Source organism: Podarcis liolepis (genome assembly GCF_965112155.1).
Source record: "Podarcis liolepis genome assembly, chromosome: 13".
NCBI classification, from domain to species: Eukaryota; Metazoa; Chordata; class Lepidosauria; order Squamata; family Lacertidae; genus Podarcis; species Podarcis liolepis.
This window is the reverse complement of record NC_139573.1, coordinates 24,562,164-24,576,490: the sequence shown is the minus strand read 5'-3', so window position 1 is coordinate 24,576,490 and position 14,327 is coordinate 24,562,164. Positions and strand designations below refer to the sequence as shown.

At 47.6% G+C, this 14,327-nt stretch overlaps 1 protein-coding gene across 4 annotated transcripts in view; it reads left to right on the top strand.

The window, feature by feature from the left end:
* The first annotated feature begins 1,225 nt into the window (after positions 1–1,225).
* ARHGEF40 (Rho guanine nucleotide exchange factor 40) overlaps positions 1,226–14,327 on the top strand; it is a 39,609-nt gene continuing 26,507 nt past the window's right edge. For all 4 annotated transcript variants that reach the window (XR_014518624.1, XR_014518625.1, XM_083472270.1 and 1 more), the window contains exons 1-2: positions 1,226–1,458; positions 13,620–13,817. Coding sequence is in view for 2 of the 4 variants with exons in the window: in XM_083472270.1 (XP_083328396.1) it covers positions 1,456–1,458; positions 13,620–13,817 (201 nt within the window). In the remaining 2 variants the exon portion in view is untranslated. The remainder of the gene's footprint in view (positions 1,459–13,619; positions 13,818–14,327) is intronic.

Here is a 14,327-nt window from a genome sequence, read left to right as displayed (position 1 = left end):
ACATGCTGAGGAATGCCTTCCTGCCATACTCAAGAGCTTTATAGCAGCATCTGGCTTGTTAGTAGGTTTTAGTGGACTGTTGTTTAGATGCAGCACGGTTCTTTAGATGTTATTGGTGTGAGAGAGAATTTTGAATGTGGAACTAGTAGATAGTAGTTTTCTTGGATTAATGAATGTTATGTTGTTGGGTACTTAAGGACCTTTCCTTATGCCTGTAGGCCTCCATCAAAATGATTCTGTTTTCGTGGTTTGTGGCTCATAGCCCAAAGACAACGTCTCATTTCTGAACCGGAGAGGTGCTGGGGCTAAACTCTGCCTGGGAATTGCACCCCTGGAAGCCCCAAAGTGGCACTCTGCATGCGGTCAGTAGCCATTCTCTTCTATATCAACCTGCTTGGACTCTGGCATTTCTATTGTCCCAAGGCAAGGGCATGAATCTCTTGGACTATAATCACTGGCCATGCCGGCTTGGGCTGGTGGGAATTGGACTCCAGCAACATCTGGAGGGCCACAGGTTCCCCGCCCTTGTTTATGGCCAAGCATCTGGTTTAAGTTAAGCCAAACAAGCAGTTCCTGAATTGGAGAGAGAGAGAGAGAGAGAGAGAGAGAGAGAGAGAGAGAGAGAGAGAGAGAGAAGGCTCTTAATGAAATCCATAAGGTCCATGTGACTTCTCCCAATTTTCCACAAATCATGATCCCGCCCAGCCTTCTAAAAACAGTAGCTACGTGGGGGACAACAGCACATAAACTAAGGACCCCTCTATCTCCGCTGTGGTCCAAGCACTACCCTGGGAGCTCGCATTTCTCAAACTGTCTCAGCATCATTTGCTTAAATCATTTTTCTCCGGGGAATGAGAGCCCTTTTACCGGGCAGCCTCGTGGTCTAATGAGCCTCCTCCCCTGCGTTAGAACAAGCGCGCTCTGCACACGCTCAGAAGCAGCCTGGCCTCTTGATTCGCAGACGTTCCGACATCGCCGGCCGTCGCCCCGCCGCTGCAAAAGCGGGCTGGAGGGACTGAGCTGCCTCGAGCTGCAAGTCGAGGCGCGATCATCCGGCTGGGGGAACTTGTGGCTCGGCTCTCAAGGGCACTCGTAGGCGGAGAGCGGAGGCGTCGGCCGAGCCTGGTCCCCCTCCGTCCCTCCCTCCCTTCCCTTCCCCTCCCCTCGCCTGCCTGCCTCCCCTCCCCTTCCCCTCCCCGCTCACTCGGCGCTGCCGCAGTCGCGCCTCCACGTGCCCTTGGCCGGGCTCCGGCGGGGACTGCAGCTGCAGGCAGCCGTGGCGTCGGGGGCCGGGATTTCTGCCAGGGGGTGGCTCCAGGCTGGGCTAGAGCCGGCCGAGGCAGGGGGCGGGGGCGCAGCGCGGAGTTCGGAGGCGGCGGCGGCAGCGACAGAAGCAGCCGCCTCAGCAATAGATCAGGCGAGCCCGTCCCGTCGGTGAGCCCGCCTGTCTGCGCCATGGTGAGCCGCTGTGCGCTCTGCTGGGGGCGGCGGGTGGGGGTCCGGGCTGGGCAGGTAACGTGGCCTCCGGGGGTAGGTGGGTGGGTTGCTAAGGGCAGTGGGGAGGTGGGCCACGTCGGGAGAGGAAAACTAACCTGACCGCCCCCTCCCTTGAAGGAAGCGCACTAACAGCGGGAATGAGGTGCCGGGCATCAGAGAGGGCATTGCGATACTGGAGGGGGCGAGGGTGATGGGGATCAGGGTGGCTCGCCGCTGGAGGGAGCCCACAGCACTGGGGGGGGGGGCAGGCGGGGGCGGGGCAAGAGTTACTGTCAGGGGTGTAACTGGGGCTTGCAGCCGAATCGCAACCGTGTTTACTCGGGAGTAAGTACTACTGGCCAACCTCGCTGTGCGCACGCAGGACGTCTAAGTCTGCTCTTTAATTCCGAGTAGTTAAAAGAGATGGTGTGTCTCTTCCTTAACCGCGCCTCCCCTCCTGAATGCTTCATGCCTGCTGATGTGAGGGATCCCAGCCTAAGATTTGTGATTCTGGGTCGGGATCCCCGGTACTGTGGTGGTGGTGGTTACTGATTTCTGGCCGTGCAGTACGAGAGTGTGGTTTTCAGCACCTGGCAGGAGTCTCTCTTTCCAAGGGATGCTCAGAGAGTTTCCTTTGACGTTTCCTGCATCTGTAATTCGAACTAGAATCTACACTAACCAGAACACTCCTTTTGGTTTAGAATTGTGTGTCTTCATTCTGCTTTCTAGTCTACTCTTCTATCCTGCCTCCCTCCCCCCCCTTCCTCCCTCATTAACAACACTCTCAAATGTTTTTGGACAAAAAAGGCATTGATAGAGTATATTATTGGGTGTGTGTGTGTGGGGGGGGAACCTTACATTTTGGAGCGGGGATTAAGAGCAGCATAGCTAGCTGAAAGTTGGCTCTGAAGGAGACACCTGATCTCATTGCGTGTGTGGACCGGGCATTTGTTCTAGCTGGGCTCAGGTTGGTTGCTCCAAGCTGGAGGTGGTGGCAAGATACCTTTTCTTCCGGATTTAAACAAAGTCCTACGATCTGTGTGGGAGGTCAGCAAAGAGGAACATATTTTAGTATCTTATTGCATGGCTGTCATTTATAGATCCAAAGAAACCCCAGAAAAGGTTGACCTGGTTCCTGCCTTCGTTGAAAAAGAACAATCTTTGGTGTGCACATACATGCAAAGAATTGTGAGTGTAGTACTGCACACGATCTGTGAATACATGCTGCAAAACCACAGTAGGTGGTTCTTCAAAGGAAAAATGGCTAGATTGATACTTTTTAAGGCATTTGTTTGCTGCCTTATAACATTGCTTGCCATTTTCCCATTGCAACTCTATTCCCCCACCCCAAAACACAAACACATGCTAGTTGCTACTCTTCTTCTTCCTCCTCAGCTGCTAGGTATGGGTTTAAATAGGTGGAACACATTTGGAAACCTGTGGAGCAAGGAAGGAATAGGACTGTGGCTTGGGCAGAGGTAACTGCCACTGAAAAGTGCCAAATAACCCCTTCCCTCCTTATTAGCTCCCTCCCAGAACTGCTTGTCTTTAGAAGCAGCAGCTTTTATTTCACAAGTTTATGTGTAATTTGACTTTGATGGGCCTTGCACTCTCTTTTTGCTTTTGCAAGTTGACAGTGTGGCAGAGGGCCTGTCCCATAACCCCCATAATGGCTGTGTGGTCTAGCGGAGTACCAGTCAGGACACCGACTGGTGTGCTTCATGCGCCTCCTCTCAGTGCTCAGGGTTAAAAACAAAAGGCACCAGAGCTTTAATCCTGAAAGCGTAAACCGGAAGCCCCCTCTTTGTCAGGTGGGACCGTACAACACATGCTTCACAAAGAAGAAACCCCAAGTTCAGTCTGTGGCGTCTTCAGATAAAAAGGACCAGGCAGCTGATAGGCCTATGCAAATTGTTTAACATTTTCTTGAGCAGATGGTTATTTTCATTATTGTTCTATACCACTTACAGTGTTGGTTTTTTTTTAAAAAAATGTTTTTATAATGTTGTACACCATCCTCCTGACCTATGAGAGGGCAGTGTAGAAATACTTCTGTGAATAGGTGGGTAGCAGGTGATGGGAAGAATGTTTGCCACAAACCAGAGCATTTTTCTACCTGAGGCAGAACAGGAAACAGAGTCCCTCCCACAAGCCACGGTGCATAGGGCCCCTAGGAGTATGTAATAAATAAGCAAAATAAAATAAATAAGAGTTTTCTGCTCTTTCAGGCAAACGAGACCAGTTGCCTCCACCCTGACTCATGGTGGAGCCGGCCTTCTGCTGAAACTGCTCAGTGCTACTCAAAGGAAACATCTCTGGGCTAGATGGGCAAATGAGCTAGCTTGGCATAAGGCAGACTCCTGTAATCCCAGGTGTGTGAGGGCTAGAATTGATTGTGAAGTCTTCTCCGAAAGGGAAAGGCACTGCACTTATTCAGCAGGGTGGCTCGTAGGTAATTTTTTCAGCTTCTTATTTTCTCCATGGAAACCATTCCCCTGGTACACAAATGTCTGCAGAAACACAATCATGGCAGTCAGTGGTGCCCAGCAGTGATTTCTGAGATCAAGGTGGCGTTTTCTAAATGATGTGATTTCCCCCCTCCCTCCACACATTCAAAAAGTGGGTATCAACTGTGTTTTTAAATAGAAAGTTATCAGTTCTTGATGTATTTCAATCTAAGGCTCTCTTCACTGGGGAATACCAGTAAAAAGGTAAAGGTAAAGGGACCCCTGACAATTAAGTCTAGTCACTAACGACTCTGGTGTTGTGGCATAACCACTAAACACAGGCATAGATCTGCAATGGTAATATTTACAAAAGAAAATTAAAGAGAGAAGAAAGTCAGTATATAAAATCATATCATAAATATTGCTAATATTAACATCTGTCATAAAAGTGATTTTAAAAAAATAAGTATACTTGCTTGAAAAGAATAGGTGCACTAATGTGTGCCACATAAGTAGGGACAACGATGATAAGTAATGAGTTTAAACATTTTCCTACACTCTCTATTTTAAAAGCCATACAAAAACTAGTCCTCAGCACTCCGGCTAGGAAGAAGCAGAATTTAACACTGGCATTTAATTTTCTTAATGCAGGGGGTGCCAACATGGAGCCTTCCAGAGATGATGCTGAACTGAAGTTCCCATCATCCTTGGCTGTTGGCCATGCTGGCTGAGCCTGATGGGAGCTGGAGCCCAACGAGATCTGAAGAGCATTATATTGGCTCCTGTGGACCTAAAGAGATAAAGAACAGCCTGTAACATCTTAGTCATACATGGAACCACTTCTTTAGACTTTCTATAACTTCCCTGATCATAAAAAATTGCTGCTGAATTATATATGGACTGAGTTCCTGGCTTACACAGTATATTGCTGGGCAGGCCATCCCAAGGCATTCTGCTACCTGAGGCGGAGCAGTCCCCCCAGGTGCTGAGTACCTAAAGCCAGCCAAGTTATTTTAGCACCCAAGGCAGAAAATTCCATGAGCACCTCTCTGCTGCTGTTCCCTCACACTGTAATAATAGATTAGATAAGTAGCAATTTGCTGACCTTCCATGACACCCAAAATCAACTGCCTGAGGGGGCTGCCTCATTGCCTAATGGTAGGGCTGGCCGTACCTGATGCTAGTAAGAGAGAAGACTTGGTCACTTTTAGAAATGGAGGCAGTTCATACTCTGAGCAGTGAATCCCTTTGAGCAATCCTTGAAAGTTTACTTTGACCCATTGAAAACCACCGCTGTAGAATTAGATGAAAGACGGAGATCTGCCTCTGGTGTTTGATTGAGACAATGGCTTTTCCACCAACGCTAAGACATAATTTGTGCAATTACTGAGTGCTGTGTGCGTGCGTGCGTGCGTGCATGCATGTGTGAACTTGCTCCAAAACAGGGCATAATCTGACCAGGGTACAACCCCTGTGAAATGTTGCATGGTGTCCAAGAGACCATGTTGTACACTAAGCGCTCCTCAGTTCCAGTCTGGAATTCTCTAGGTGATCTTAGGTAAGCTGCTCTCTCTTGGCCTCACCTGTAATATGGGGATAATAACTCACGGAGTTTTCCCTAAGGACTGGTGATGTTGAGTATGTGAAGCTTCTGGAGTCTGCTAAAAACACTATATGAATGCTAAATCTGATGATGACCTAGTGCAGAATGTATTTCCTTGCCGGAAGGGCTGTAGCATAGTGGCAGAACATCTGCTTTGCTTGGGAAAGGTTCCAGGCTCAATTCCTGGTATCTCTAGGTAGGGCTGGGAGAGAATGCTGCCTGAAATCCTGGAGGGCCACTGATGGTCAGTGTAGACAACCCTGAGATGGATGGACCAATCGTCTGCGTTCAGGGTAAGGCGCCCTTTCCACTGAGTAATCCTAACTAGGTTGCTGTACACTGATTACATTAATCTTACACTTCCTCCCAGAAGCTTATACAGTGGTACCTCAAGTTACAGATGCTTCAGGTTACAGACTCCGCTAATCCAGAAATAGTACCTCGGGTTAAGAACTTTGTTTCAGGATGAGAACAGAAATTGCGTGGTGGCGGCGCGGCAGCAGCAGGAGGCCCCATTAGCTAAAGTGGTACCTCAGGTTAAGAACAGTTTCAGGTTGAGAACGGACCTCCAGAATGAATTAAGTTCTTAACCCGAGGTACCACTGTAGTGGGTTTATGTGGTCCCCCCCCCCCATTTTATTCACAAAGCAAGCCTGTGAGGTATGTTAGGCTGAGATACTGTCACAGTGAGCTTCATGGCTAAGTTCAGATTTGAATATTTTTCTCTGATAGGTCCAGTCTTACCATTACAGAGAGTGAGCCGGGTTGCCTTAGGCGGCAATGTAGAATGACCTGGTTCAGGGTTCCAGCTAGCCAGCCAAATCCGTTCCATTCTCACCTCACGTTTTCCCCCTTCCCCACCCTGTCAGTCAGTATTTTGTGCCCACTGAGCATGCTCAGTGTTCAATGAGCGATTTTGGGATCTCCCATCTTAGGATTTTTTAAATAGAAGGTTTCCCCCTTTTTGTACTTCTGCAAACCTTGGGGTTCCCCCAAGTCTGCTGATAATTCTCCTTTGTGCATGGCTGGTGCTGTTTTCATTGCAGAAAGATCCATGCTTTGAGAAGGAGTTTGGGTTTGGTATTAGTACATAGGATGGAGATGCGGAGACTCCAATTTCCGTTTATGAGAAAGAGAGAGAGAATATATATATACTCCACCAGCAATATTTCTGGAGGAGGACGGCTTTCTGTTTTTTTGCCAGCCACTGTTCTCCCTGGAACCATCTGCCTTGCACACCCTCCAGGACGGCGAGCCAAGAAGGGGCCTCCCCACTCCTTCCTGCCTCCTGCCAGTGTCTGTGTGGGAAGGGGGGTTGCCTCTTCCTGTCGGGGATGTAGAACTTCTCCCTCAAGCTTGGCTGGCTCCGAGTCTCTACTTTCCTGCCTCTCTTCCAGAAAGTGGCAAAAAGCTCCTGGGGGGGGGCGAAGGAGGAATGTAAAACAGACATACTTTCCACTATTCTACAAAGTACCGTGCGGCTAAAAACTTGAACTGAGGCCTGGTGAGGGCTAGTCCCTGAAAAGTAGCCAGGTTGCCAGTTTGAGCCTTCCTTGTGGGAAGAGGGCTGGGGCCGGCCCTATAATGAGACGCGCTGAGTCACTTGTCTCAGGTGTCAGATTGAAGGGGGGCAGTGGAATGAATGCCACCCCCCACTGCCTTGCTAAGCCACCCCCCACCCCCGACTGCTAGAATGAGTTTGCCCCCTTGCCAGCCGCTGCTTGAGCTCTCGTTTCCGGCAGCTGCCTTGGCTAGACGTTTTGACACGGTGCTGTGAGACTTGGGACACCTTTGCTGCTGTGCTTGCAGTAAGTAGCAGTTACCCGTCTTGTTGGGTGCAGCGACTGGGGATGAGGGGTGGTCCTGCCTTGCTTCAGGTGGCAAAACAGCTTGGGCTGGTCCTGGTTGTAGGGCACTGGCTCTGCATGTAAAACAAGGATGTAGTGCCTTGGCCTTGGGGATATGAGTGCCACCGCCTGGTTCTCTTTATCAAGCCTTTGGGACTCTTTGTCACTTGCCCTCTTGAGTGCTTTGGCCTGCTTGGAATGCGTCCTTGAGCAGTGATAACTGCTGCTTGCCAGAATGGAGGCTTGTATGTGCTTTGGGTGTGTTTAGAAGGAAATCTCTTGACTTCTGTGTGGCTGGAATGCAACCTGCTGTACAAAGGTAAGAGTCACATGTATCTCTCTGCTTAAGTTTGCTTCTACCTCTCACATGTGCCTGGAAGGTTTGTTTGCTTGTTTATTTTATTTATATCCCACCTGCCTTCCAAAGAGCTCAAGGTAGCTTTCCTGGCTCTTCCTCTCTTCTCACAACAACCCTGCAAGATAGGTTAGGCTGAGAGAGTGACAGGCCCAAGGCCACCAAGTGAGCTTCATGGCTGAGTGGGGATTTGAACCCAAGTTTCCCAGGCTGTGATCCAGCACTCTAACCACTACACAACTCTGCCCGTGAGCTTCCTCACACCAGTGAAAAGGTTCTAGGTTCAATCCCTGCTGTCCCCTGCATAGTAGGCAAGAAAAGTTCTCCTTTGGGAAGCCACCATCACACAAGGGCAATGAGTTTGCTGGGTGATTTGGGATGCTGGTTTCAGAGGCGGATTTAGGGGAGCGTGACTGGTTTGGTCGCACTGGGTGCGGAGCCTCGGGGGTGGCACAGCTGTGATGTAAAATGAAAGGCAAGAGGCACCCAATTTTGGCTCTGCCCAGGGCACCACTGGAGAGCCAGAGGTTCCTCACCATTGTCCCAAAGGGTGAAGGCAGCAATAGTATGCAGGATCTGGAGTGGACGGAAATTGAATGGAAAGAGGTAGAGATGTTAATGGATATGCAGCGGGATGTGTTTTACAAAAGAACAGAAGACAAATTCCTCACTACTTATGCCAAAGAGGAAAAACACTTGGAGAATATCCTTTAAGCTCAGTGATTTCATAGATTGGCTAATTATACTCACTAGAGAAGAAGCAAGGGCAGTTAAATGATACAATAACAAACCCGCCTCTTCAAAGAGAAGGATGTGATTCAAAGTTAAGAGATCGATTCAAATTTATTATCACCAGGAAATTATTAGTTTTAAAAGCTTTCTTTGTTTTGACTCTTTGGGCACAGATGACTTGGCAAGTTACTTACGCAGCAGAGGTGAAACTGGGATCCCAATCAATCCAGGAAAGGAAAAGGCAGGCTACAGTGGGACTGAAGATCCTATGGAAGTGTAAGCTTGAAGGGTATAGTTGGCCAGGTAGACTGTTCCCCCAGCAGCCAGGTAGCTGGCCCCAAAGCCCTGATGGTCATTATTGTGTGGTTGCAAAGAGAGAGGACAAAATTCCTCCCTGGAGATGCCTTTTGCCTATCTCCAACAAAATGAACATACTTCACTTGAAGACATTCATGTTTTGCTTAAACTATATTCCACCTGCTGATAACCACAAAGATGGGATTTCATCATCATTATTATTATTATTATTATTATTATTATTATTATTATTATTATTAGTTTATATACTCCTTTCTGAAGTGGTATGTGGCTTTTTCCAGGGAGCCTCTGTTGGCTATCACATCTTTCTGGTTCTCGGGCATCATCCTGACACAATCCCCTCTCCTGACATGCGCACCAGTGCATGTTATCTCCTGGCACATTCCTTACAGGCCCCAGAGGTGACCAGCGGTGCCTTCCTTGATGTGTCATGGAAGGAGAACTCCTGAAGTATCTCTTGGTAGAAGTGGTGGTGAAACGTGAGAGGATAAGGGTAGCCAGATGACACTTCTCTGACATCCAGTTTTGCAGGTGGAAGTTCCTCCAGCAGGCCTTGCCAACTACCTCAGCAGGGATCAGTTTGCTGTACTGATGACAAGTACTGGCACATGGCTGGAAGGATCTAGACTTGGTGCCCATTGAGTTTGGCTTAAAGCAGGAGTGGGGAACCTTTTAAAGCCCACAGGCCATGTACTTTTCCAGGCAACCTTCTGGGGGAACCCAGTGGTGGTGTAGCCAGAGGCAAAACATGAGGGAAACAACAGATGTTACTCTTGTCTTTGTGCAGTAGGCCACATTCAAGTCATGCAAAGCTCAGAGGTTTCTAAGGCAAGCAAGAGGCCTTATCCCAGTTCAGGGACACAGTCCAGTCGGCCTAAAGCTCTCCAGGAGAGGGTGGAGCAGTGTCCGTGAGAGAGAGTCCCAAGGGGTGGACAGAGATGCTTAATGGCCCCCAGTCCTGAGGTTCCTCACCCCTAAGCTAAAGCATAGAGGGTTACACATTGCCCCATCTTGTTTCCAAAGCATCCTGTCCATATATACCACTTTATATGGTGTATATGAGGCGGAAGAATTGCTGATGGTTGTGAGGAAAGCAGAGTATTCCATCAGTGGGACATTAGGTGTGTTTTAAGAGTTTGCCCTCCGGTGCCATTAAAGTTATCCTGCCAAGCAGGTAAGCAGGTGCAAGAATGTGGGGAGAGGTGGGAGAACAAAGAAGCACAAGAAAAATAATAGGGAGTGCTGGCAGAAGACGTGTGTTTCTGGGAGAGTCCTAGCTCCACAAGGGGGGCTCTTAAAGAAAGAGCAGGGTGGAGTGAAAAGGCAGGTAAGACTAACACTCTCAGCACACAGCCAGGGAGATGTATTCATACATCTCTTGCCTTGTGCCCAGCTGGACTATATACTTTAGCCTGGTCTCTCCCCCCGCCCTTAAATAAAATTCATTGTTTCTTCCTTTGCCTGGTGGAAGAGTCAGCAAGAGAGGGGAGAACAGTGAGCTGAGAGGAGGTGCAGCAGGCAGCAGCTGTAATGGGGGGGACGAGGGAGAAAGGAGTGGGGGGGGGGAGTAGGAAAGCTGAGGGTGGGGAGATGCAGATGCTGTCGCAGTGCTTCTTCTTCTCTGGGCCCCTCTCTGGCAGGTGACATCACCGTTCTGGCACCGAAAGAAGGAGAAAAAGCACCAAATCCTGTTTTCCCTACCATTGTGTAATCTTAGGCAGCCTCTTCTATATCTGGGATTAGGAGAATTGATTTTTTAGATACAGTAGCATACCTCTTCTTTTTAGAAATGTAAAATAAAGCCCTGTTTCTGCAAAACACATGAATATGTGCTCTTGCATTTGGTCCCGTCCCCCCCATAGAAAGGTACACCCAACAGATGGTTGCTTGCACAAAGGCAACCTAAAAGTGCAGCCCTGATTCACTGTTGTTGCAGATGTGCTCTGTATCCACATAACGCTGCGATAGGTTTCAAGGCACTCCAACTTCTTCATCAGTTGTATGTGAGTACTGAGCTTTTCACTGTGAGGTTTTTATAAGCCGCCCTGCAGATCTGGCCCTACCGTTAGGGAGAATAAGGTTGCTGCAGCGGATGCTGAGGGCAATTCTCTGTGTGTGTCTTGCACAGCTCCCCGTACTCCCTAAGGGAGCCTGATGTACTCGGGCACATTGTCCTTTTGCCACTGCAGAAAACAAGATTCATATGCCAGTCCAGTCAGTTTCTGTACAAGGAATTTTAGGAGGTAGGGGTCTGTATCTTGTCCTTCACCTCAGGCAGCAAAATGTTTTGGGCAGAAAACTGCGTGGTCTGTAAACCATTTTTGAAGAAACGCGGAAATAAAAAGAACAAAAAGTCTCAAAATCTTGTGGCATTTTAAAGACGAAGGGCTGCATCCCAACCTAGTCCTATTTAGAGTAGGCTCATTGAAATGAATGAATTTGACTCAGGTCATTAATTTCAGTGGGTCTATTTGAGTATGACTAACACATTGGATACAACCCTAACAAATGTCTCATAACATTTTGGGTGTGCTACAAGACTCTTAAATTGTTTTTGCTGTGACAGAGTAACACTGTTACCCCTTTGGAAATAAATACAAGAGCTAGTGGTACAAATAAGTCAATTCTAAAGGGTTGTAATGGTCACCGTCTGCTACAGGGTTTTTGTTGCTTATTTAAGGTTCAATTCAGGGTGGATTTGATTTAAATCAAATCGATTTAAATCTCGATTTAAATCACTATTCAGTAAGACTTGATTTAATTCCCCCCCCCTTTTTTACAGAAAGGCATTCCTGCTGGTATAATCTTAATATTTACAATGAGATGAAGGTTTCATTTTTTGGAATAATAAATTTTCAGAGTAGTTTTTACAGCTATATCAAAAATTAATGATTTGGTTATACTATTAGAAATACATAGACAGATTATTATGAAATTATTGTGAAGTTTAGTTAGTTAATTGTTTATATTTGGACAACTTTTCTACTGTACTTTATTGGAAGGAGAAAAATAATCATTTCCTTAATAACAATTTAAACAATTTATTTAACTAAAACAATAACATTGTAGCATATGTATCCATGTTTGTTAACTGATGTGGTTAAACTTTTATATATATACTTAGAATGAGTTTTAACACACATGATAAACTTAAAACAAATCCTTATTTCCTGATGGCCTTTGGACTATAACGTCACTTAAATAGAAAACTATCTTTAGAAATACTTTTTCCTCCAAAAGCATTTTATTTTAAAAATACAATTTAAATTTAAAAAAATCCATTTTTTTATTTTTAAAAATCATTGATTTTTATCCACCCTGGTTCAATTGATGGTATAGTTCCATGGACCCCTCCAGAATTTTCACATTTCAGTACCCAGCAGTGTGTTCCTATGTCAGTGGAGCTTGCCTCTAGGTACAAGGATTTGGATTGGAGAATACCTTCTTTTTTGGACATGTGTTTCATTCCACTTCTGAATTGACATGGAAGGGATTAAAAACCAAGAAAGAAACTTTTAGCACCTTAACAACTTACAAGTTTGTCCATGGCATAAGCTTTCATAGACTTTGGTGCACTTCAAGAAAACTTGCGCCATAATAAATTAAGTCGCCTAGGTGCCAAAAGACTCTGTTGTTTTCTAACGCAGAAGACTAACACGACTACCCCTCTGTAAATGTACAGGACTACACAAAGGGGAAGGGTCGCAGTTCAGTGGTAAGAGCATCTGCTTTGCACACCAAAGGTCTCAGCTTCAGTCCCTGGCCTCTCTAGGTAATGCTGGGAGTCACCCTCTGTCAACCCCCCCCCCCCGAGGGGCGCTGCCAGTCAGTGCAGGTAATACTTAGCTAGATAGGCCAGTGCCTTGCTTGGTATAGGGTAGCTTCTAGCATGTGGCCTGTAAATCAAGCCCACCACCACCTGATTCTGCAGTTTTGGGGATTTTTGAAAACAAAGCAAAATAAATAAATAAAATGCAATAGGTTTGCAAAGTCGTTTGATCTGGATTCTGAAACCAATACAGGAAAGCAATTTAAAAGAATTAAAAGGTTTGCATCTGATTCAATGTACTTGCAAGTGGTACGGAAAGGGTTCTTGCGACTCGTGATTAGGTGCATTTGGAAGGTCTGGCACAATGGCTGCCTCTTGCTGTTGGCCCCTTTCCCTCGCAGCCTCTTTCTCTCTCTCTCTCTCCCCCAACCCCATTTCCTTTGCTGGGTGGAGCTGCGGAAGGAATGAGCTCACAGCTGCTAATGTATTCCAGATGGAACCTCGGCTGTTCTGTTCTCAGACTTTGGCACCTTCCCAGACTCTTTCTTCCCTGCTGCCCCCTTATGCCCCCTGTTCTTTTTACACGCTGCCAATCTCTGTGCGCTGCGCCGCCGCCGCCAGCTCCCTTGCTGCCCTGTCCCATTTGGCTCGCCGCTAGGGGGCAGTGGTCTGGCGTGAGGCTTCAGCCAATGCTTGCTGCAGGTAGCCACGACCGCTGCATCTCTTCTGTGAGTTTGCTAAGCAAGGCAAATAAAAATGTACTTTTAAAAAATAAATAAATGGACAAGATCAAGTACAAGGGACCCTTGGCAGCAGTGCAGCAAGTCCCGTGTCATGCAAAACAGCAAAGGACATTCTGTTTGTGCTGAGAAGGCACAGGCGCAACTGGTTGGATTTAGCAGTGGTGGAGTTCGTCCTGGAGTATTTAGTGGTCTGGGAATTGGCATAGATTCCCTGGTGATTGCATGGGCATTAAAGAGCCAGGGAGCTGGCGAGGGGGCAGAAAGGGAAGGTGCAGGGGAGGCTGCTGTTGGATGCTGTTTTCCCCTCACTATGCTCTCTCTCTTTGCAGGAACCTGAGCCGGTTGAAGAATGCGTCCAGAGTACGCTGGCCGCCTTGTACCCCCCCTTCGAAGCCACTGCCCCCACCCTGCTGAGCCAGGTCTTCGAGGTGCTGGAGCGGACGTACCAGCACGACGCCCTGCGCTACACCCTCGACTTCCTTGTTCCTGCCAAGCACATCCTGGCTCGGATCCAGAGTGAAGCCTGTGTGAGCTGCTGCATCGGTTTGGCTCTGTTCCTCCGGAGTATACCTCTGAGTGGGAAATCTAGCTCAGCACAGGGGCAGTATAAAAGCAATCTGTTCTGACGCTGGAATCCCATTACAGACCTGTAGAACCACAGCTGGTGGGCTTCCCCTTCTGCGCTAGAGCTCGCTCCAAGAGTCAGGCCGAGTCTTATTAACGCCAGCATCCCCCTTGGTCCAGACAATAAGTTCCAAACACATCTACCTTGTACCCCCATTTGAGTGTTGGCAGATATGGGTGGGTGGCAGTTTAGAGAAGGAGTGTACATTTTCTTCAGCTTTAGGACTCTTTGAAATATTAAGCCTTGCACTGGGCTTCCCTCTGCCCTCCCCTCCCCATCAGTTGTGTGGATTCCATGATGGTGCCATGCAAAAGTAGGAACTGTGTGCATCATGAAAATCTCAGCTTTAGTGCAGAAAAACCAAGTTTTTAGCCCGTAAGGTGCTGGAGGGATTCTTATAAATCCTTCGACT